Here is a 22,214-nt window from a genome sequence, read left to right on the forward strand (position 1 = left end):
AAATAATTGAAATTTTCATACCATGGATTATGAATAATTAAACGTTTATTTATAAAGATGCGATTACAATTAAGAAAATGATCTATTCAAAGGGTGTGATTATGTGAAAAGGTGCATTTACCTTGAGGAGCTATGACTAATTGAGATATAAAGATATATAAGACAAATTCAATTCAATGTTTCAGGATATACGAACATCCATATTCTCAAGAGTATGTGTAATATATTTATTTTGTATGGAGGGATAAGGTGCTTTAATACGACTTTGTAAAATAATTTATTTATTATATTTTAATCAATAAATAAAAGTCCTTTATGTTTTTTCGTATGTTGGAGACATGGAGAATTAAACTGCAGCCGATTCGTCCTTTATAATTAAAAAAAAAAAAAATCTGTATACAATTTTAATATCAAATAAGTGGACATGGTCATTTAGCATTTTAAATTTGATCATCATAGATATAGTGAAATATATAATTATTTCTGTATTTGTGTCCAGTTTGTCTCCATACTAGAGGAGTTAAAATTCAATCTAGACTAGGTTAAGATTGCATAATATCAGGTCGGTCACATCTTGATTATTAAATTGTTGACAATTCAAGTGCATAAGAACTTTATAAAGTTGTACGTGAAAATTCACTGAAGTTGACTCTATTGCCCGGATGAGCAGAGGCACCAGTCTTTCTATCATTGAAGTCAAAAAATATATATATTCCTTCCTACATGCATCAAATTCATTATTAATAAACCTTATACAAAACATTCAATTATTTCAAGTACTCAACATTCAGTTTCATTTTTATTGAGTTCAAGGACCTTGCCAATCGGAGAACTCCAAAGCTTAAATTTTCTTAAGAAAAACCCTGAACCAAGTTTGAGGAGAAGGTCTACTTGCCTAGGTGTAGCGGAGCCTGAAATGTAGGGCAATCAAGGAGATTCTTGTTCGTTGGCCAAAACTGATTGCGAAATCCTATTGGAGAAGTGGTAGGCTCTTGGATTTCCAATCTGTAGTTTTGCGAACCAACAGATGTAAGAGAAACTCTTAAGATAGGAATTATAACTTAATTTGTTTGATTGATAATAAGAACCCAAAGTCATTTACAGTCAAATCCTTTTTGAAGAATAAAGTGAATAGCTAACAAGGCGTAGAGTCTCTTGGCAACTATTAAAATTGAAATAATATACTAGAAATTGAAGCACAATGTCTTTAGTTCCTAGTACTTGCAGCCAGTGGTAAACTATAATAATCCTATTTCTAGAAGTGCAAAGTGTTCAAGAAAGAAAATTGAATGCTTAAATGCTTCACAAAGATATTATAAAATGGAACAAAGATAAACCGATCGATGCAACTTAGAAAACAATGACCAATTTCAAGCTTCACAACACAAAGTTTGGGAAAACTTGCTTCATTATTCAATTCAAAGAGTTTTGTATTTGGAAACAAAAAGGTTTCAAATTACAAGCACTTTAGCATAGGCTTCTTGTATAAAACAAAAGATGAATTTTTACAATGAGCTCTATCCTTTACATAAGAAAAGAAGAGAGAAATATAGAGAGGAAAACGGAAACCTTTAACCACCTTGACTTATTCTTCTAACAAACTCCTAACTTACTTTGACTTATTCTAAGTTGCATGCCTAATGCTGTTGCAACTTGATTACATGACAACTTAAGAAAACAAGACCAATTTCAAGCTTCACAATAGAAAGTTTGAGAAAACCTGCTTCATTATTCAATTCAAAGAGTTTTATATTGAGAAACACAAAGGTTTCAAGTTACAAGCACTTTAGCATAGCCTTCTTGTATAAAACTAAAGATGAATATTTACAATGAGCTTTGTCCTTTATATAAGAAAAGAAGAGAGAAATATGGAGAGGAAAATGGAAACCCTTAACCACCCTGACTTATTCTTCTAACAAACTCCTAACTAACTTTGACTTATTGTAAGTTGCATGTGTAATGTTGTTGTAACTTGATTACATGAAGCGTCTATACAAGTGTATGTTTCCTATATTTACAAGCTTCAATTGCTTCTACATGTAACCTGTCAACACTACTAAATCTGAAAAGAATGAAATAGAAGAAAGAAGTGCCCTTAAGCACCTAGAAAGATCATCATAATTTATCCATGAATTCACCGAATTTGTGCAACGATTCTTGTAGAACTGTCCCATTTGGTTCTCTTGTGCTTCGTGCAACAATAGATAACTTGCAGATGATATTTGCATTCTTCATAATAACATTGCTACACTCCTTTATCTTATTTTGGAGATCACAAAGTGAGAATTTGTAGCTTGCGAGAGTATCAATTTCTCCAAAATCAAAGTTTTGCACCCCAAAATGTAGGCGAATAACTTCCTCAACTGTTTTAATGAGAACTTCCTCATCGACGAGTTTTCCATCATCAACTATGATTGCACATGTCAGTTGCTGAAAACCATTGCTTATCAAAAGCTCTTGGTCTCGTAAACATTTCACTAGTGCATTGCTTTGAACACTAGGCTTAGCAACACTTTCTTTCTATTGTCCATTAGATTCAAGGTGTTGTAGTACATTTCTATTGAAGAGAAAATACCGTAATCACACAAAACATTTAGGTCAACTTCACTCATAGTCCTCTATACATTTAGGTCCACATCAAGAGACTTAAATTGTTGATGAAATGAACTAAGAAGTTCCTTCAACCTTCCTGAAATGTCTCTTCCATGTGTGAGTATCTAGATGCTATCTCTACCACATCTACCCCCTGGGTCACCAGACAATCACACTAGTTGTCCATGGCTTTGGCTTTCTTTGTAATTTGCACCGCATGCTATGAAGATTCAAGTGTTAAAGAAGAAACCTTCATCTTCTCAATAATATCCTACAATCTGGCATTCTCCATCTTAAGCATGTTCTTCCTTTCCCACAACTTATCATTCTTGTGTGTGAGCACACTGGGAGTATCATAAGAACCTTGTTGACGAGCTAAGTGAGATTGTTTACCAAGTTTTATGGTGGTGAACTTGTAATCACTTGTTTCCATCAACTCTATCAACTTTTCAACAAGGGGCTCAGCTACTTCTGCATATTTAGTGTTGCTAGCACTCACCATGATCCTTCATACTACTTTGGCCTTCTTTGTCTTGGAAACCTTGACCTTTGTGACCTGATTGGAATCATGGTCTTCAAGTGGGAGTTCTTGCTTCCTCTTTTGAGTATTTGTGGTGAGACAAGGAGGAAGAGTAAAGGAAGAGGATCTGATGGCAGCAGTGGTAACAAGAATGAGATTGTTAGCAGCTTGTTTTCTTTTGGTTAGTGTTATGAGCGTTTGGAACAGGATATTACCGAGGCGTCAAGTTGATAGAAATAGCTTGACGAGCTCTTCTTGTATTGATTGTGTGTTGCACTATACGCCATGATGAGTCAAAGGCTTCGTGTGTATAAGGCATTGTGCATGTTGGCATCATTATCCTACTCATCATGATCAAATGTCATCAACTTTGGTCCCATGTTGATTATTCATGGTGTCCGTTTAGAATTTGTATCTGCCATTTATATTTGAAGTGTAATGGGTGTTGCTTGGGCTTTGTTTTCACCTCTTCTTTGCCAAGAGGAGGTTATGATTATGACATAACTCTAGTGTCAATTATCTTCTTTCTCTTTGATTCATTGCTGTTCATCTTCTTGGTTCGTGGGGTTTCAATTTATTCTTGTTCCTATCATTTTCTTTTTTGCTTCCTTTGGAATATTTTCTTATTTGTAGTGTTTCTTTGATGTGTTTACGGTGAAGGTTGTCCACAAACGATGAAACACCCACCTTATATTTTATATATCCCAGAGATCATTTGATGCATGTTTGTGAATTCACAAGGTTGCGGATTTACAGAAAATATTAGCGGTAAAAATTTTAAGGAGAATTTTGGGCATCGGTTCAGGAATTTTGGTAAAAAGGAAAATAAATTATTCTTTTGAAGTAACTGAATTCTGAAAGGATATTCTTAAGGATTACTGGAAGCTATCAGTGTAGTAGCTTAGTTTATTGAGAGTTGACTGCCTGTATGTGTGTTGGAAAGCTGTGTGTGCACATGTTAAGAGCTGTTTGTGTTATGTGTACCAAGCTTTGATGTTGTTGTGTATATACATATAAGGCATTGATTGAACAATAATCAATTTGTGTATTTGATCAGTATATGATCAAGATCCTTGTTAGTCATTCTCACTGTGAGAAGTATTTGTTAGATATTTTTAATCTGCATATTTAGCATACTATGAGAAAAGGCTTATTGATTGACTATTGAGAGTCACCATTTGTAAGCATAAAGATCACATTTTGCCTAAGAGATCTGTAGGAGAATTGTCCTATAAATTGAAGCTGTGAATGTTCAACACAAATGGTTTGTCTATGTAAAAGATATAAGTATTCTAGTATTGTAATTTAACTAGAAATGGTGAAGACTGTTGCATTAATCTCTATGTTAATCTCTCTTGTTAATCCCTTTTGGTTATAGGATGCAGCAAGATATAATGAGACGAGGATGTTGCCTTGATGATACATGTTCAGAGGGAGGTTACATCAACCATTGTGGTGATCATAGTTATCTTGGTTGAGAGGGAGTCATTATGGAATACCCACCATTCTTACATATGATATTTTAGGTTGTCAGACTCTTGTTGGAAAAGAGTTTCTTTCATGTTAGATTTTGACACTCTTGTTGGAAAAGAGTTTTCAGCTACGATTTCCTTTATTGTAGGTCTTGAAACTCTTGTTGGAAAAGAGTTTCAACTATGATTTTACTAGTTATTATTCACATGAAATTAATAATAAGTTGCAAGGATAACTTGATTTTGACACTCTTGTTAGAAAAGAGTTTTTAGCTAGGATTTCTTTTATTGTAGATTTTGAGACTCTTGTTGGAAAAGAGTTTCAACTATAAGATTTTATGAGTTATTATTCACATGAAATTTATAGTAAGTTGTAAGGATAACCTGATAACTCTTTCACTTATGAGAGATTCATAGTGAACATCATGTAGAGAGAGTCCATGATGCCATCAGATTGAGAGATTTTGTAATGGGAGTTGGAAGTCATGTTGAGATAGTCTACCATGACTGTGTCACATTGAGAGAGCCCGTCGTAAAATGTTGGTTGTATACCTTATTGGTTTGTCATGTTGAGAGAGTCCATGATGAAAGCTGATTGTGATTTTTGCAAGTTTGTCATGTTGAGAGATTCCATGACAACATCACATGGAATGAGTCCGTGATGAAAGTCAAACATGATTTTTGCAAGTCTTGCATGTTGAGTGATTCTATGATTATGAGTAATTGTTACAGGTCTATTATGTTGAGTGATTCCATGATTATTAACAAGGAGTAAATTGTTCTCTTAGTGTCATGTTGAGAGATTCCATGACAACATCATGTAGAGTTTGTGATGAAAGTTGGTTGTGTTTCTTGTAGGGTTTTCATGTTGAACGATTCCATGATTATCAACAATGAGTAAATTGTTCTATTAGTGTCATGTTGAGAGATTTCGTGACAACATCACGTTGAGAGAGTCTATGATGAAAGCTGGTTTTGTTACTTGCAAGGTTTTCAAGTTGAGTGATTCCATGAATTTTATAGGATCTATGTGATTAGATTTTATCATTGACATTTTGGTTGCAGTCTTTGTGACTATTCAGCTAAAGATCTCTCTCGCTAAGAGGGAGTGTTGGAGATTATAGCTGCGATAGAGATCTTTATCTCTGGGTGTCAATATCGTTATGGTCACCTTCAACTGAAAAGGACAACTATGATAAATTGTAATATTAAAATATTAAGACATGTTTCATACAACATGCATTGAGGCATGTAAATACAAAGAATTGTATTTGAAAATGGAGTCATATTTTTGGGAAATTCAAGAGACCTTTGGTTATGAAGAGTTTCCCTATTTGTTATAAATATTGCATCAAGCGAAGATGATTATACACTTGAATATTTCATTATCAATAAAGTGATCTTTTATTGTGTGACTGGATTTTTCTCTTTATTCTGGAAGGGTTTTCCTAGGGTAATTTTTGGTGTTTATTGTATTTGTTTTAGTTCTTCTTTATTGTTGTTTATCTCTATTTTTTGTACAAACCCTAACAAAGTAGACTTTGAATCTTGACTCAATCCTTGCAAAAACCTCAACAAACTCCACTTTTGAGTAGCCAAATTTGATCCTCGGACGATTTTAGGCAAAAACGACATGTAGATCATGAAAAACCATCAAGTAATTCTCAAGATATGAGTGATTGAAGACTGCCAATCCCGGTTTTGAAGAAAAATCCACAAAAATCCCCAAAAAGGTGGATTTTTCAAAGCCAAAAATGTGTTTTGGTGCCAAAAATATCACTTTTGTATGATATATCCAAATGTCAGTGTAAAGGCACACTTTTAGGTTCCAAAAACATGTTCTTTTGGACCAAAAGTCACCATCCTCTCCAAACGCATGTATTTGTGAGTAAAGATGTGGTTTCTCATTACAAAAGCATGTGCTTTTGGACCAAAAATCATCACTCATGGGTTTTGTAGTTGTAAAATCACTATGGATGCACTTTTTGGAGATGAAAGCACATCTTTGGTTATAAAATCTCCACCCTTAGTGATTTTGGTGTAAAGTGCATGTTATAAAAGTAATGACGTGCTTGTGAATGGCAATTACATGTGCTTTTGAGACAAAAATCACCACCCTTATGCATTATAACACTAGAATGAGTAATGACGTTCTTTTAGGATTGAAAATCACATGGCTTGGAACCCAAAAAGCCCACTATATGCATAAACACATTCAAAACCTATTATAGAAGAAGTAATGACACATTTTTGAGGAGGAATAATACATGCTTTTGCAATTGCATGTGCTTTTGGGTTCAAATTCCCCACCTATATGCATTTTATAACTAACTCAAGTCAGTAAACACATTAATAAAATTTAAAACACAATAACACATGTTTTTGGGTTCAATTTTTTCACTTATAATTACTTGAATTATTAAATAAGATGTTATTGTATCCAAGAAGTCCACTTACATGTTTTTAGGACTTAAATTTTTAATTGTCGGATTTGTATCCTAGAGGCCAGATACAGATTCGGTTCTGATCCTGTCCAGATAAGGACGAATCCTGCAAGGATCTATGCAAATCCCCAAGTATCCATGAGCTAAAGAGTGTTTTAAGTAGGTCCAACTTCTTTAAAAATGAATATTTTAATATGTAATTTAGTAATTCAATGTGAATGTGTTGATTTTCTTTGTAGCCGTGAAAATAGATCCATGATCGGGTATACTAGGTTCATAGATTCATACTATGAAATGATTTAGTTTAGAATTATATATATATATTTGTAATATAATGCATATATATACACACATATTGAATCCTTACAAATCATAATGGGAAACTTATTTCACGAGTCTACAAATCTGTTTTATTTGCCTGAATGCAAATCAACAATGAAGCTTAAATTTAATCGTAGTGGGATTTTAATAGGTGTTTAGCATGTTGATATATGCTTTGAGTGATAAAAACCTACCATCATGCATTTTCTATGTCTTATGTAATTAAAATAATAAAATAGCTATAGTATTCAATATAGTAACATGAAAATAAACTTAGGGTTAATTTTCATAAAACATTAAAAATTATGGTCAAATCAACTTTAAATGAGTCAAAAGTTTAATTGAATGTCAAAATCCTGTTTACATATTAACTATTCTTTTATTTTATGCAATTGTCAATAAAAATCCACTTTTGGAGGTTTTTTTTCACATGTCGGCCTGAAAAGCCCCACCATTTTCCTTCATAACTTGAGCTAGGCAACTCCATTTGAGGCCTAAATTAACCCGATTCAAGTGAGATTACAAGGGCTCTTAACATAAGGCAAAAATGAGACTGAAAAATACTTGCAACAAGAAGAAAAACACACAAAAGATGTGGAAGTTTACTAAAAATCAAGCGTATGCAATTAGAGAAGAAAAACTCTTTTTTGCCAACATTGGGGATTAAACTTGACAGTAACTTCCAAAACAAATGCACTAACAAAGTTACATGGAATATAATTCAGGGAAAACAAATTGCCTTAATGACATATTATCAATACGTTAAAAATGAAGAGAGTATACCTACGAATTCATAAGAAAATTGTGTAGAGTTGCCTAAATTTCGTGGTGTCAAATTGAGGGCAACATGTTGATGAAAGCTATTAGAAAATGATGATTCACACAAGCCAACATCATTTATACTAAGCAAACTAAATTTTTCTTTGAAGGGATATTTTGGTTGACACAAGCCAACAACATGTATACTGAGCAAACGGAATTTGTCTCTGAAGGGATATTTAGAAGAGGCCAACATGGATAGGGAGGCTACAATATAGGAGGATCCAGTTCTATGGTGGACTATGCATGGGCCTAATTCTTTGACTACCAAACTAGCTATTTGTTTGTTTCTCTAGTTTATAGTTCTTTTATTGTTGAGAGGAATTGTATTGCTTGAAAAGCTCAACAATTTCATCAAACATTTTGAAATACATAAATTTTTGAAAATATTCTTTAGAAACACACATTTGTAAGTTTGTTGAACCTAGTACTAATTTACATTATATTTAAATATAAATTAGAGCTTATACATATTATAATCCAAACAATGAGTTCAAATTCTAAATGAGTTACAATGCCAGTTCCACTAAACATGTCATATGCAAAAGTTTTTGCATCTAAAGAGATTTTTGGCAACTTGTGCAATAATTATGTTTAAGTTAGCACACTTGAGTTGCATCCCAATTCCCTATCACCAAATTATTGTAATCAAGCTGTTTTAGCAGGCAAGAAATCCCAATATTTAATGGGGATTTGGACGTGAATATCCTAATGGGGGTTGACAGGGTAAGTCCCCTCGTGGGGTCTAGGGGCAATGACTCCAGCAAGGTCAAAGGGCATTGCTCGTGGGATTTAGGGGTGTTACCCTCAATGGATTCAAGGGGCTGCATCATGATACAAGATGGAGTTGAGGGGCAAAGCTCCACCAGAAAGCTCAAATCAAGGCCTTTGAAACCACACAAACCTTCATCACTAGTTGTTGCATGCGCTAAATCACTAATTATGTGTGGAAATTAGGTGAAACCAAGTTTTCTGAAACTGCAGGCAAGACAAAGTTATTATATTAATTTGGATGATTTCTTAACACAAAAGTCATCATTTTTTCCTTTGACTTGCAAACCTTACGAAAACTTGTCCAAGCAAAGTTATTGGGCAAGCAACTTGCTTGGCAATATGGCTTATGAGAAATTGGGTATTTTTCAACTGTATCTCTAGTTATTGTTCATGCGTTCTATTAAGAGTAACTGAAGCGCTTCTATGGGAATGGAGAAGTAGCACAGTTTGTATAAGGAGAATTTAGCAGCCTGATGGGATGTAGAGCTAAAGGAACTAGGACAGGTTGATGAAGATGTAGCATAGACAAGGTTGGTTAGTATTGCACTGGAGAACTTGAGCTTGAGGATTCTAGCAGTTTGAGTGATAGGGAGATGGGCAGGGACTTTGGCAATGAGCAATGATTTGAGGCATTGGATCATTGGCCATTATATTTCTGGATGTAATTTTCATTTTGAATGTAATATAAATATATGGATGTATATTTAGCATTTTCATTTTTTCTTTGATGCAATATCAAAAGATTTTTGAGTATTCCAAAGTTTCATTTTTTATTTCCTTTGACATTCCTTTAAAAAAAAAAAAAAAATTCAAGTACCATATATATATATGTGCCACTGTTCCCAAATTGAGTACCTTGGTTACCATGTCCTCAAAACCTCTCCCTTCTATTCCTCTGTTCCAAGACACTATGGAACATAAAGCTTCTGGCATCTTTTTGGAAACAATCATTACATTGACCTGTAGGACACAATTGAAATGTTAGAAGGACGAAAGATTTCTGATTTGCAGCAGAGGTCAATCAGGCAAATGTGGTTGACATTCTCCTACTCTGAGCCACTAAATCTGCCAATTTTTTGCAATATTGCAAGTAGTTTGGCTGGGAAATTGATCTAAATGCAAGAAAATGGTTATTGCCATCTGGAACTGCCTTGGAATCATTTTGGAATCCTCCCACCACACCAGGAATGGTGCAGGTATTCATGGAAATGATTCCAAACAACCCTGACTGAAAAATCTCGTCCGCTACTTATAGCCAAGATGAAATAGTTCCAACTCTGATTCTGAAATACTCTGTAACTGGAATTATTGGGGTTTCAGGCTGATTTTGTAACTTATGTAACTGTAGTTACTCTTGAGCAATTTGGCTGGGAAATTGATTCAAATGCAAGAAAATGATGATTGCTAGTTGGAAATGCCTTGGAATCAGTTTGGAATCTTCCCAACACGCCTGGAATTGTGCAGGTATGCCTGAAAATGATTCCAAACAATTGTGACTGAAAAATCTCATCTGCTATGTTACAACTCTGACTCTGAAATAGTTTGCAACTGGAATCTTGATTGTAGTTACTGAATTTGTAATTACTCTCGAGTAATTTGGCTGGGAAATTGATCCAAATGCAAGAAAATGATGATTTCTACTAAATGCCTTGGTATCATTTTGGAATCTTCCTAACACACCTGGAATTGCACAGATATGCCTGGGAATGATTCCAAACAATTCTGACTGAAATTCTCATCTGCTACCTACATCCCTAGATGAATTAGTTACCGACTCTGATTCTGAAATAGTTTGCAACTGGAATCATTGGGGTTTCAGGCTGATTTGGTAACTTGGGTTAATTGTAGTCACTCTTTATTTTATGCTAGATTTATCCAGTGTCAGTATATTTCTAAATCTTTTGTACAAGCCTTGGCTAAAAGTTTACCGAACTCTTCAATGTAATATATTGTTGATCTTTGCTTATCAAGAAACAAACCTTATACATATTAATAAGTATACAGGAATATCTGGAGAGAGAGTGTAATATGCTATTTTCCTGTGTTTTATTTGGCTCTTGGTGTTATTTATGAGACAAAAGGCCAAGAACCTCTTGGATCATTTTTTTTATTAAGAAACAAGCCTTACACATATCAACAAGTATACAGGAAATGTCTGGAGAGAGAGTGTAATATGCTATATTTCTGTGTTTTATTTCACTCCTGGTTTTATTCACGAGGCAGAAGGCCAAGAACCTCGTGGATCAATTTAACATTTTCTACGTGGCATGGATTTGATAAAACAATATATTGCTGCTTTTCCCAATCAGAGTTTGATTTTCGGTGGATATTGAGGTGATTATGGTTTGAGGTCATTGCTTATTTATTGTCTGGTTCAAATCATGGTGATTCTTGATTTGATACTTTAAACATATATTGAATTGTTTCATGTAGATTGCATGATAGAGCATCTAGCAGGGATCGAGAGAGAGCACACAGTAGGGATCGAGAAAGAGATCTTCTTAGGGAAAAGGATAAAGGCTATGACCGTCGGAGTAGAGAAAGGGACCATGACCATCGGAGCAGAGAAAGGGACCATGACCGTAGGAGCAAAGAAAGGGACCATGATAGAAAACGGGAGCATTCTGGAGAATACAGTAGTCGTAAGAGGTAAATTTTCTCTACCAACCATGCTGTCTGAGATGTGAGTTTCCTATTCCTAGTGGTAGGGTATGGGTGTATTGATCTTGACAATCAAATGCTAGATTATTTAGGTTAAATTTTATCATCTCTCTTAGAGTAAATATTGTTCTTAGTAAAATCCTTGCTTAATGTATGGTTATAATGGTTTTACTCGTGAAGGTCTCGTTCACGCTCACGAGAACTATCAAGAGACAGAAGTGACCATTATAGGTAAGGAATTTCTTAATTCTAGGCCTCGTATTTGTAATGTAATGTTTGTGTCAATGCTAATTTATCATATCCTGTTGTGTGTTGATTGGTAGGCGACATGATAAGTATGACAGATATTGACTTGGTACTTGTTAAGTCTACAAACAACATATGACATTGAAGATTTATATCTGCCACGAACATCTTAAAGATCAAACTTATTTTATGAAATGCCTACCGTGTGCCAGCAGCAGTAAGTTGATTATTTGCCATTAGTAAATAGGTTGTGCATTAAAAATCCATGCCTTTGAAAGGACATGCTAAAACGTTGCATGGCTTAGAATTGATGTAATATAACTGCTTCCAACATACTACATTCTTGGGCACTTATCACATATTCTAAGTGAACTTATTGAATTTCAGTCAGTCCTGTTATATGCGGTTCAAACTATAATGTGAAGTTTCTTGTGTCTCAGCCGTACACCTTTTTCTGGACTGCTGTTTTTGAACATGATTTATTTTGTGAATTGAAGATGGTCACAGTTTTTAGTTAATGCGCTTTAAATATTAATAATAATTTGTGTGCTCCACATCTTAATGCTTATGTTACTAAGGTTGTACTTGCTTTTAATTAATGCTAAATTTGAAAGAACTTTTTGCTTCTATTAGTGTGAGAGTCAAAGAGCATTGTCAAAGTCCATGCTAATTGAAATTAGTGCACATTGAAAAGGAAAGTAATGCCGGGAAATTTTTATGTCATGTTGTTTCATCTATTGACATTTTTTTAGTATTTCTTTATCTGAACATCAAATCAATTGTTACAATCTAATTGTACCAAATTTTATAAATTAATACCATTTTAAAATTATAATGATATCTTATACCAAGGGAGATGATTGGGTGCTCTACAAGTGTATATATTGTTGGTTGTATTTGTATGTAATTAGCACAAAAGTTCAGTTGAGTGTGGTGCTGACGAAGTCCATGTCTATTCCCAACATTCCAATTTGGGAAGGTAAAGAAAAGATTGAGATTTTTGGGAAACAATCAAGTTAATTTTTTTAGCAAGGTAAAATCAGGTTTTGAAGGGACCCACAACCCCTTGCAGTCAGATATTGAATAGATCTGGAACCTGCAACCAAAATGTTGTTAAAAGATAGGAAATTGAGATCACTAGACGACCATGGGAAAAAAGGTTTCCACATCCAAAGACATGGGATTACCAGCAGACATGCACAACCAAAAACAATCTCTACAAGGAAACACCAGCAAGCAGCCCAGAAACCAGAGCGAAGGTCAGACAAAAATCTAGCCCAAGCTATACCCCCACCTAGAAACATCGAAAGATTTACCTTTCACACTTCCCACAAACGAAGAGTCCCATTGAAAGAGGATTTAGATGTCTAGTCTTCTTACCCTTTACAGTTATCCAGTCTCTTCCACTTTCGTTGCTAGATCATGCCAAGCTGACAAACCAATCACTGGACCATCATCACCCTGTGAGAGAATGCCAACAGAGATACCGTCCACCAACTCAGGGGCATCATCAGATATTCTCCCAATAGGCAATGCAATATCACAGATGCCACCAGATTTGGTGGCCAAAACACTGTCAATACAATCAGGTTAGTTCAATTAAACCTTTAATAGTACTTTTTAAAGAGGTGATGATTGTGAGGTTTACATTTGAATATATATGTTGGTTGTATTCGCATGTATTAGCTCTCACTATCAATGTATATATAGGCGGATGTCTCAAGTTTGTCTGTAGTCGAATGTTAGGTGTCATTTGGTTCTAGTTCATTTGCTAGGTGTGAGGTAGCTTGTAGTCTATAGTCTGCTTCCCTTTCAGTTAAGTGTTTAGCATTCAAAAGTTTTAGTGACTATTTAAAAATTATACTTGATCTGAAGTAATGGCATGGAAATATTGGCTACAAAGCTAAGGAGGAAAGGGTGGCAGGGCATTGTATTTCAGTTATCCTTTAGAAGACATTTTGCTGAAAGATCATCATGTTGGAGCTATAAAGACAAGTGCAATAATGTCTGTTGGTTTTGTGTTATGTATGGCAGCAATCTTATGGATTTTACCATAAGATACAACAAATAGTACTCCTTTGTTGTGTTTTTGTATTATTATAATAGATTCAAATGACAAACATTATTAGGCAGTGTTTATTGTTTTCCTTGATAGTCCGTGCCTCATCAATGTTTTTTGAGTTCGTGTGACGTGGATAAGTGGGTATGCCATTTAGTGTAACAATCTTGTTATGTAGAAGACAATTTCCAAGTTGAAGAGGGAGACACTCGCATAAAGGAGTGGTTCCAACCACTTTAGGATTGTTGTATATGGCAAGAATTGATATTGATACATTTTGGTGTAACAATTCTTTGGTTGACTTAGATGGTTTAATTTTTTTAGTTTGAAGGGAGTAGAGAAAGGGGAATCAAGTCAGTTTGATAAAAAATCTATACTTTCTATTGTTACGTTTTTAACATCAATTTCTAATGATTTAAAGTTTTGGTGTTTTTTTTTGTATCCACATGGACTTGTTGACATAGGACTCTATTATAAAGATGATGAAAATAAGTAACACATTAGCCCTCCAAACAAAAGAGTGCTTCGCAAAAATGTGTCATTTTGGGCCAAATCAAATGATTGTTGTGTTGGAAGCATGATTGCTGATGGTATTTGTATGGGCGAGTATTGTAGAAACATGATTAGATCATTATCATGATGATATGTTACATTCATGACTGTGTTTGTCATTGATGTCAACATAGCAATTTTGTGTGGTATCTAACAAAAAAACAACGATAAAGATCAAGTTTGTATGGACAAATCGTTGAGTATTTTCAGTCACAAGGTTAATGGGAGATACTACAAAGTGTTTAGTATTTGCAGCTAACCTCGAGAGCAAAAGATAGTAAGTCTAGAAGAAGTTGTGTAAGTTTTGGTGAAGACTTTTTTGAGATAGAGTTTACAGAAGCATGTTCTGGTAAGCTTGTTATATTTCTTACTAGAGTTGTTATTCTGAGAAGCAAGGTTAAAGGCGTGTAGAAAACATGTTGGAGATGACGTGGTTAAGCTTGCTCGTCATAATATTACACATACGGAAAGTTATTCAAGTTATAAGGCAACAGAGTAATGTTATCGCTAAGTTTAATGTGTTCTAATAAGGTCCTATAATAATTAATTGAGGTGGTATAATAGCTGACTCAGGGAATTATTTTATGGATTTGGTATAAAGGAAGGACATTTTCTTTTGTCATATATGAATAATTGCATGAATTAGAAGAGCGGAATCGAAGAGAAACAAGTTGATATGCAAAGATAAACATAATAGAGCGAAGTTAGAGAAAACTTTGTTGCCGAGCTTTTATTTTGAGCTTTGAGGTTTGATATTTGGATGAGGTTTGTGCCCTAGTCTACAAGGTCTGACAGTGATTGATCGGGTTGACACGACAGAGGAAAGAAGTTAAAGCATAGTACAAACAATTATTTTGCAAGGAATAGTTGAGAGATCGGTTGGATAGTGAAGTTAAGTGGTCTTGCTCTAGAAGTTATTTGGACAGTCGGTCCTTCTACCTTCTATAACTCCTAACAGGGTTGGAATCTCCTAACAAGAATTCAAAGTCTCCTAATAGGGACTCTTATGTACTGAATGTGTTTATAGACTCCTAACAGGGTCTCATCATTCCCACCAGGGTTTTCCCTTTGATCAAGGGTTTCTCTAGTTAACAAATCTATTGTAATTGTGTATGTGCATCTTGTTATGGTTGTTTACTTTGATTGAGTGGTTAAGATTAATTAAAGTTGATAAATGTTTTAATAGGATAACTGATTCAACCCCGCACCCCCATTATTCCTAACATGTTGCTCCAAACAATAGCAAAACCAATGCCACACTAAAGACAAGCATGCAAACTTGCATCCCTTAGACAATAAGGTGCATGCCTAATGATGTGAAGTGCAAAATCCACTTCATTGTTGAACATTTGCATCCTAAGTAGATGGTTGTCATTGGCCTAACCATCTCAAAGGTTGAACTTAAGTAATTTAGATTCCACATTTTCTCCTTTCTTAGAGGAACAAGTCATTTGGTGTTGAAGATTGTGTTTCTTCCTACTTATTTTTGTCCATTTTTCTTTTGTGTTAATGTTGATTAGATTTATTGTAGATTAGAATATAGAGATTTTTAAATTTTCTTTATCTCCTAAATGGTGCTCTTACTAATCTTAACTTCTTGTAGATGATAATCTTAACTTCTTGTAGATGATATAAGAATGATGAGATAATAATAGTTCACTAGTATTGTATATGATTCTGAAATAATAATACTATAATTCTTATTATTGTATTGCAGATCAGAATATGAGTAAGAGAGATTGATCTCTAAGATGCTTTGCACTGTTTTTTCTTTTTACATCAAATCTTGACCGCACACGCGCACACACACACACACAAGCACGCATGCACGCACGCACATAGACACACGCACACACGTACACGCACGCATGCACACACCCACAAACAGACACGCACACGCGTGTGTACTCACACAGAGACACACGCATGCACACGCGCACACATGCACAAACGCACACACATGCATGCACGCACGCCCACACACACAGGTACGCACGCGCGCACACAGACACACACAGACGCGCGTGCACACACACACATCTTGAGGGGACATGTTAATGAATAGACATGCCAGCATGTGAGTGAACATGTGATGCCCTTTAGTTACGTTACTAACAACCGTTTGCTATTGACAGTACTCTACTCGTAGTCATTGCAAATTATATTTGGTCAATGTCATTATCAATATTCATTATCAGTAAATAGCAGTCGTTTCTTATCGACAATATTCAACTCGTAAATAATGCCAACACTCCTTATTAGCTAGGGAAGATAAAATCTATCCATGTATATATCACAATAAATTCATTTACTGTGCAGAGATATTGCCCTACTCGTGGTACTAGGGCATATGACATAAGAATATTAAGTCACGTGATATTCTTCGTAACTCAAATATCCATATTATACTATGTGCATTGACATCAAGTCACATGATGCCTACCATATCGATGATAAATTATAGCATACCCACGAATACATTATCCACTATGATCTATCAAATGTTATCAAGTCTCATGATATTTATTAAAATGTCTAAGAGATATTAATTATCATGACATGTCCATGATTATAAAGTCACATGATGGTGAAACAAAACATTATAAAGTCATCACTTGTCAATGGTGTCCACAGGGTCCATAAAGGCATGTAGTCACACACATGACAAAAAAAGAGTTTATACATAAAACATTTTTATTTATTAGTATAAATAAAGAATAATTAAAATTCAATCTAAAGTTTGATTTGCATTTTCATTCATACCAAGTTTATTTCAAAAGTGTTCAACTTTTACCCTAGAGAGAGGTTTGATGAGAATATATGTAATTTGATCACTTGTAATAATATACTCCAAATGAATCACATTCCTTTCTACCATGTGTCTAACAATGTGACAAGGAATCTCAATGTGTTTTGATCTATCATGGAATTCTAGATTCATAGCAGGTGACTATGACTCCCTCCCTTAACCGCATCAAACATGTCAAATAGAAAGATAAAATAGACACGTGCATCATACACATGCAAGTATGGGGTAAGTATCATAATAATCACAAGTGAAAATAAAATGCTCAGGTATAACAATGCATTATTACGAATATGAAATAGTCGTCATTAAAAAACATCATCTCACATTGCTATGAAAGAAATCTCATTTATTAACTACGAATCATTGAAGCATCATTAATGCACTAGTAACCACAATCATTAAACAACATGTGAAATATAGTCAACCAAGTAATCATCACTAATACATCACTAATCCAAGTCATGAAATAATATCATAATACTGTAAATACAGTATCTCTAAAACTAATCAATGCATAAAATCGGCTTAAAAAAGTTTGACAATCAAAACATAAAAGCAAACTACAGGTGGGCATTACATGAGGTATCTTGCTCTCCCTGAAGGTTCCCTTTGGAGTTGCATACTCTTCTTCCTAGATTATTTTTCTAGCCCAAAATGTCATTTTTTGATTTTTTTGGGTTCATCTAATGGTGCATTTTGGTTTTCATTTACAATCTCTTTGGAAGACTCCCTTTGGACCTTAGGAACATGATCCTTCATCCATATCTATAGGAGGATCTTGATCTTCTATCTCATGGGAGTTCTTGGATATCAAAAAGTATTGTCTTCCTCAAAGATCACATATCTTCTTAGCTTAGTTAATTTTTGTCCAAGTATGTATATCATGTAAGTTTTAGATGTTTCATTGTAGCCCACAAATAGTTATTTTCTTTCTAAGGGTTTTAACTTAGACCTATTTTCTTTAGGCACGTGAATGCAGACATCACACTCAAAGATTCTTAAATGACTTATATCAGATGTGATGCAGGTGAATGCTTCTTTGGGGATTTTATTGTCTAGGGGTGAATAAGGACATCTATTTTGAATGTAGACAATTGTCCAAGAGGCATCCTCGCAAAATGAAGTGTTTATGTTTTGATCGTACAACATAGCTCTAGCAACTTCTACAAAGTTCCTATTCTTTCTTTCAACTACTCCATTTTGTTGGGGATTATAAGATCTAGTGAACTTCCTCTTATTCCCAACATTTACATATAACTCTTTCAATATGTTTGAAATGTACTCCCTTCCACTATTTGTAATTAATGTTATGCTTTTCTTCCCATACATGTTTTTTGCAAGAGCATTAAATTCCTTGAACCTAATAAGGATTTCTTCAAACTCTCTACATTTAAGAAAGTATATCTAGGTTTTCCTACAGAAATCATCTACAAAAATAATATAATATAAGAATCCTCCCATGTAGGTTACAAACATGGGTTCACATAAATTAGAATAAACTAGTTCTAGTACATTTTTAGTTCTACTAACACTATTTTGAAAAGTTGCATTTATATTATTTCTTAGTGCACAACCTTTGCATGCTCCTTCATGGGTTTGATTTAGTTTGGGCAACCAATCATCATTTTCTCTATTGAAGATGGACATGAACATGAAGATATCCTAGTCTTTTGTGCCACATCTCATTTGAGTTAGAAGTGTCATGAATTAGGTTTTGATTTGAATTGTGCAAAGTTTGCAAAGACATCCTTGTCTTACTCCCATGGTATGTGCTTTCTTGATAGTAGAGTTCTTTGGCCATGCTAGAACTTTGTCATCTATAAAGGTTATTATATACCCTTTGTCTTCAAGTGTAAAATTGGAGACTAGAATTCATTTATTCCTAGCACAAATAATACTCTTGTAAGTTGAAGAGATATGTTTGATTTCAAATTTGTGGTATAGGTTCCAATCTCTTTGATTGAGTAGTTAGAATCGTCACCAATAGTTCCTTCCTTGTTAGAATTTTCCACCAAAGTGTCCAAATGTTCTTTGAATCTTGTAATATGGTGTGAGGATCCACCATTAATCACCCAGGTGTTGAGTTTGTTTGAAACTTGAGTTGGCCAAATAGAAGACAAGTTTCTTTGAATCATTTTCTATACTAATCTTTTTCAACTTCAGCAACGGATAATTGTTTTTTTGTCCTATCATCACACTTAGTGGCATAATGTCTATACTTATCACATCAATAACATTGTATTTGAGATATGTCCTTCCTCTTCTTGGAAAAGTCTTTTTTCATAGGTATTTTTGTTTCCTTTAAAACTCATCATCTTTTCTTTCTTATGAGTGTTAGTGTTTTATACATAAATATCTTGATTGATGGCATTTTGGTTGATCCCTCTCATGATTAGCTTGGATCCTTCTTGTAAGCAATCGATTTTAAACTAATTAAACTTGGGGGCTTTTCCCATGCACTTAATCGCTCAATAAATGATTCCCATGATGATGGGAGTCCATGTAGAGCCATCAATGTTAACTCCTTATTGTCAATTTGATGACCAATTGTAGAAAGTTGATCTCTTAATTTTGTGACCCTCAAAGTATGATGATGGAGTTGTCTTTTCAATGTGAGGGCTCTTCTAGTGTTGTTTATTTCATATATATTTTCAAGTGATTTGAATACGTCATATGCAATATCACATTTGGATATAATTAGAACTATATGGTCCCTAATTGCATCCACGATTATTTTCATAAACTTTTCATTGTTATTGATCCATTGAGTTTTCCTAGGATCATTCTTTGGTTCTGATGTGTTTCCTTTCACAAATGAATCTATTTCAAATTCTTTCAATATTAGAATGACTTTGAACTTCCAAGATACAAAGTTAGATACTCCTTAAAGACGATCCTTGAATGATTACACTTGTCGTTATGAAGAATGGAATGTGATAACTCATTTAAGAGCAAATTTATATTCTATGTAATCTTCACTCTCAAATGTAATTATTTTTTTCTTGACAAGGCTCTGATACCATGTTAAATGTTGATTAGATTTATTAGAGATTAGAATATAGATATTTTTTAAATTTATTTATCTCTTGAATGGTGCTCTTATTGACCTTATAATTTCTTGTAAGTTCATACAAGAATTTTGAGATAATATACTTAACAAGTATTGTATATGATTTTGAAACAATAATACTTTAATTCTAATTATTGTATTGCATATCTAAATATGATAAGAGAGAGGCCAACCTCTAAGATTCTTTGTATGGTTGTCTTATGCACACTACATCTTGACCGATCAAATTTGATATATCTCTTCATTGACATGTCATCGACGCCCTTTAATTACATTTATAACAACCGTTTGTTATAATCAATATTCAACTCGTAACTAATGCAAATTATATGTGGTTGATATCATCATCAATGACGATATAACACCTATTTATCATATTTGGATATGATATTTAATGAGTTTTATTTTGTCTTTATCAATTCAATATCAATGCTTATAATTTGCAAAGATAATCTTATTCTATATCAATCAAATGTAAATTGATAATATAGATTATACTTAGAACAATATTAATAATAATCAGATAATTGTGAATTATAATTGGTTTTACATGATCAATATAATGATATATGGTTAATTAAGTATTATATATATATATATATATATATATATATATATATATATATATATATATATATATATATATATATATATATATATATATATATATATATATATATATATATATATATATATATATATACATATAATCATAGATCATTCTATCGATAATTATCATTCATGGTTATCTGACTTTTCAACATTTTGAATGGCCACAATCTACGTTTGGATACTCCATGATGCCCAACTATATGAGAATTTAAGGGGTGTTTGACTCTTGGTGTTGAAGAGACAATAGATGTGGGTGTCTAAGAGCAATAAGAATCAGATTGCTTGGGTGATACTTTATCTACAAGAGATAAATCTCTACTCATTCCCTTGCCAACATTAATATTTGAAGAAAAATCATTCTTCTAGTAAAATTTCTAAGTGCAATGCTTGAGGGGGGGCATTTTTCTACCAAAACGCCTTCCTCTTTGGCTGGGACTTGACAATCAAGGAATTTGTTGGAATATGCTCAGCTTTATAACATTGTTATAGTCTAAAGGTTGTGTCTTGCAGTGATTATTTGCATTCAAGATGATTTCTATGAGGAGATACATGGTAGAGTCCAATTCTGCAAAGATCTTTGCATATATATTTTAGACAAAATCTCTTGATTTTTCATTTGTCGAGACAAAGTTACCAATTGCCACAAAACATGAATTGAACTAGCAGTGAAAGAGAAGACATGGGAAATGAACCTAGTTTGGCATGATTGGAAATATCTCAAAAGACGAATGCCAAGATTTTAGCAACGACATGTTCTCTTCCTATAGCCAAATATACCCAAGAATGACATTTGTCTTTTTTGTTGTCAAAAAACATATAGTGCTATGGTAAATATTGAACTTTTCTTCCATAAGGGAGTCACAATTTTGATATTTATACATGAAAAATTGGAAGGGTCAAAAATGGCTAAACATTCCAATTATCCAATGTTCAACATAATTCATGTCATTATCATAGGTCTCCATCACTAATGTGGTATTGAAATTCAATTGCATCAGTTTATTGGATTAATAGACAACCCTCTAGTTTCCAAAGCCAAAGTGATTCAAAATTTATGAAGTGGAAATTACAACAACACCATAGCTAGTGACCACCAAAAAGCCCTAGTTGGAACAATACATTTTCTTGATGGTGAATTTGTAACTATACTAGTTCACAACATGACTCCAACTAGAACCTCTTGATGATTGTGCCTATTAGGAACCACTTCGCTGGCAAGCAAAAGCACGACTAATGGTAATGCACCAAAGGAATAGGTGCACA

At 33.8% G+C, this 22,214-nt stretch overlaps 1 protein-coding gene across 1 annotated transcript in view; it reads left to right on the forward strand.

The window, feature by feature from the left end:
• Positions 1 to 12,367, forward strand: part of LOC149540404 (U1 snRNP-associated protein usp106-like) — a 114,166-nt gene extending 101,799 nt beyond the window's left edge. The window contains exons 12-14 of the mRNA XM_089801506.1: positions 11,376 to 11,591; positions 11,784 to 11,834; positions 11,927 to 12,367. Coding sequence (XP_089657632.1) covers positions 11,376 to 11,591; positions 11,784 to 11,834; positions 11,927 to 11,954 — 295 coding nt within the window. The 3' untranslated portion in view covers positions 11,955 to 12,367. The remainder of the gene's footprint in view (positions 1 to 11,375; positions 11,592 to 11,783; positions 11,835 to 11,926) is intronic.
• Positions 12,368 to 22,214: the final 9,847 nt, after the last annotated feature.

Source organism: Cupressus sempervirens, chromosome 9 (assembly GCF_028749045.1).
Source record: "Cupressus sempervirens isolate cs-2001-9-10 chromosome 9, ASM2874904v1, whole genome shotgun sequence".
NCBI lineage: Eukaryota > Viridiplantae > Streptophyta > Pinopsida > Cupressales > Cupressaceae > Cupressus > Cupressus sempervirens.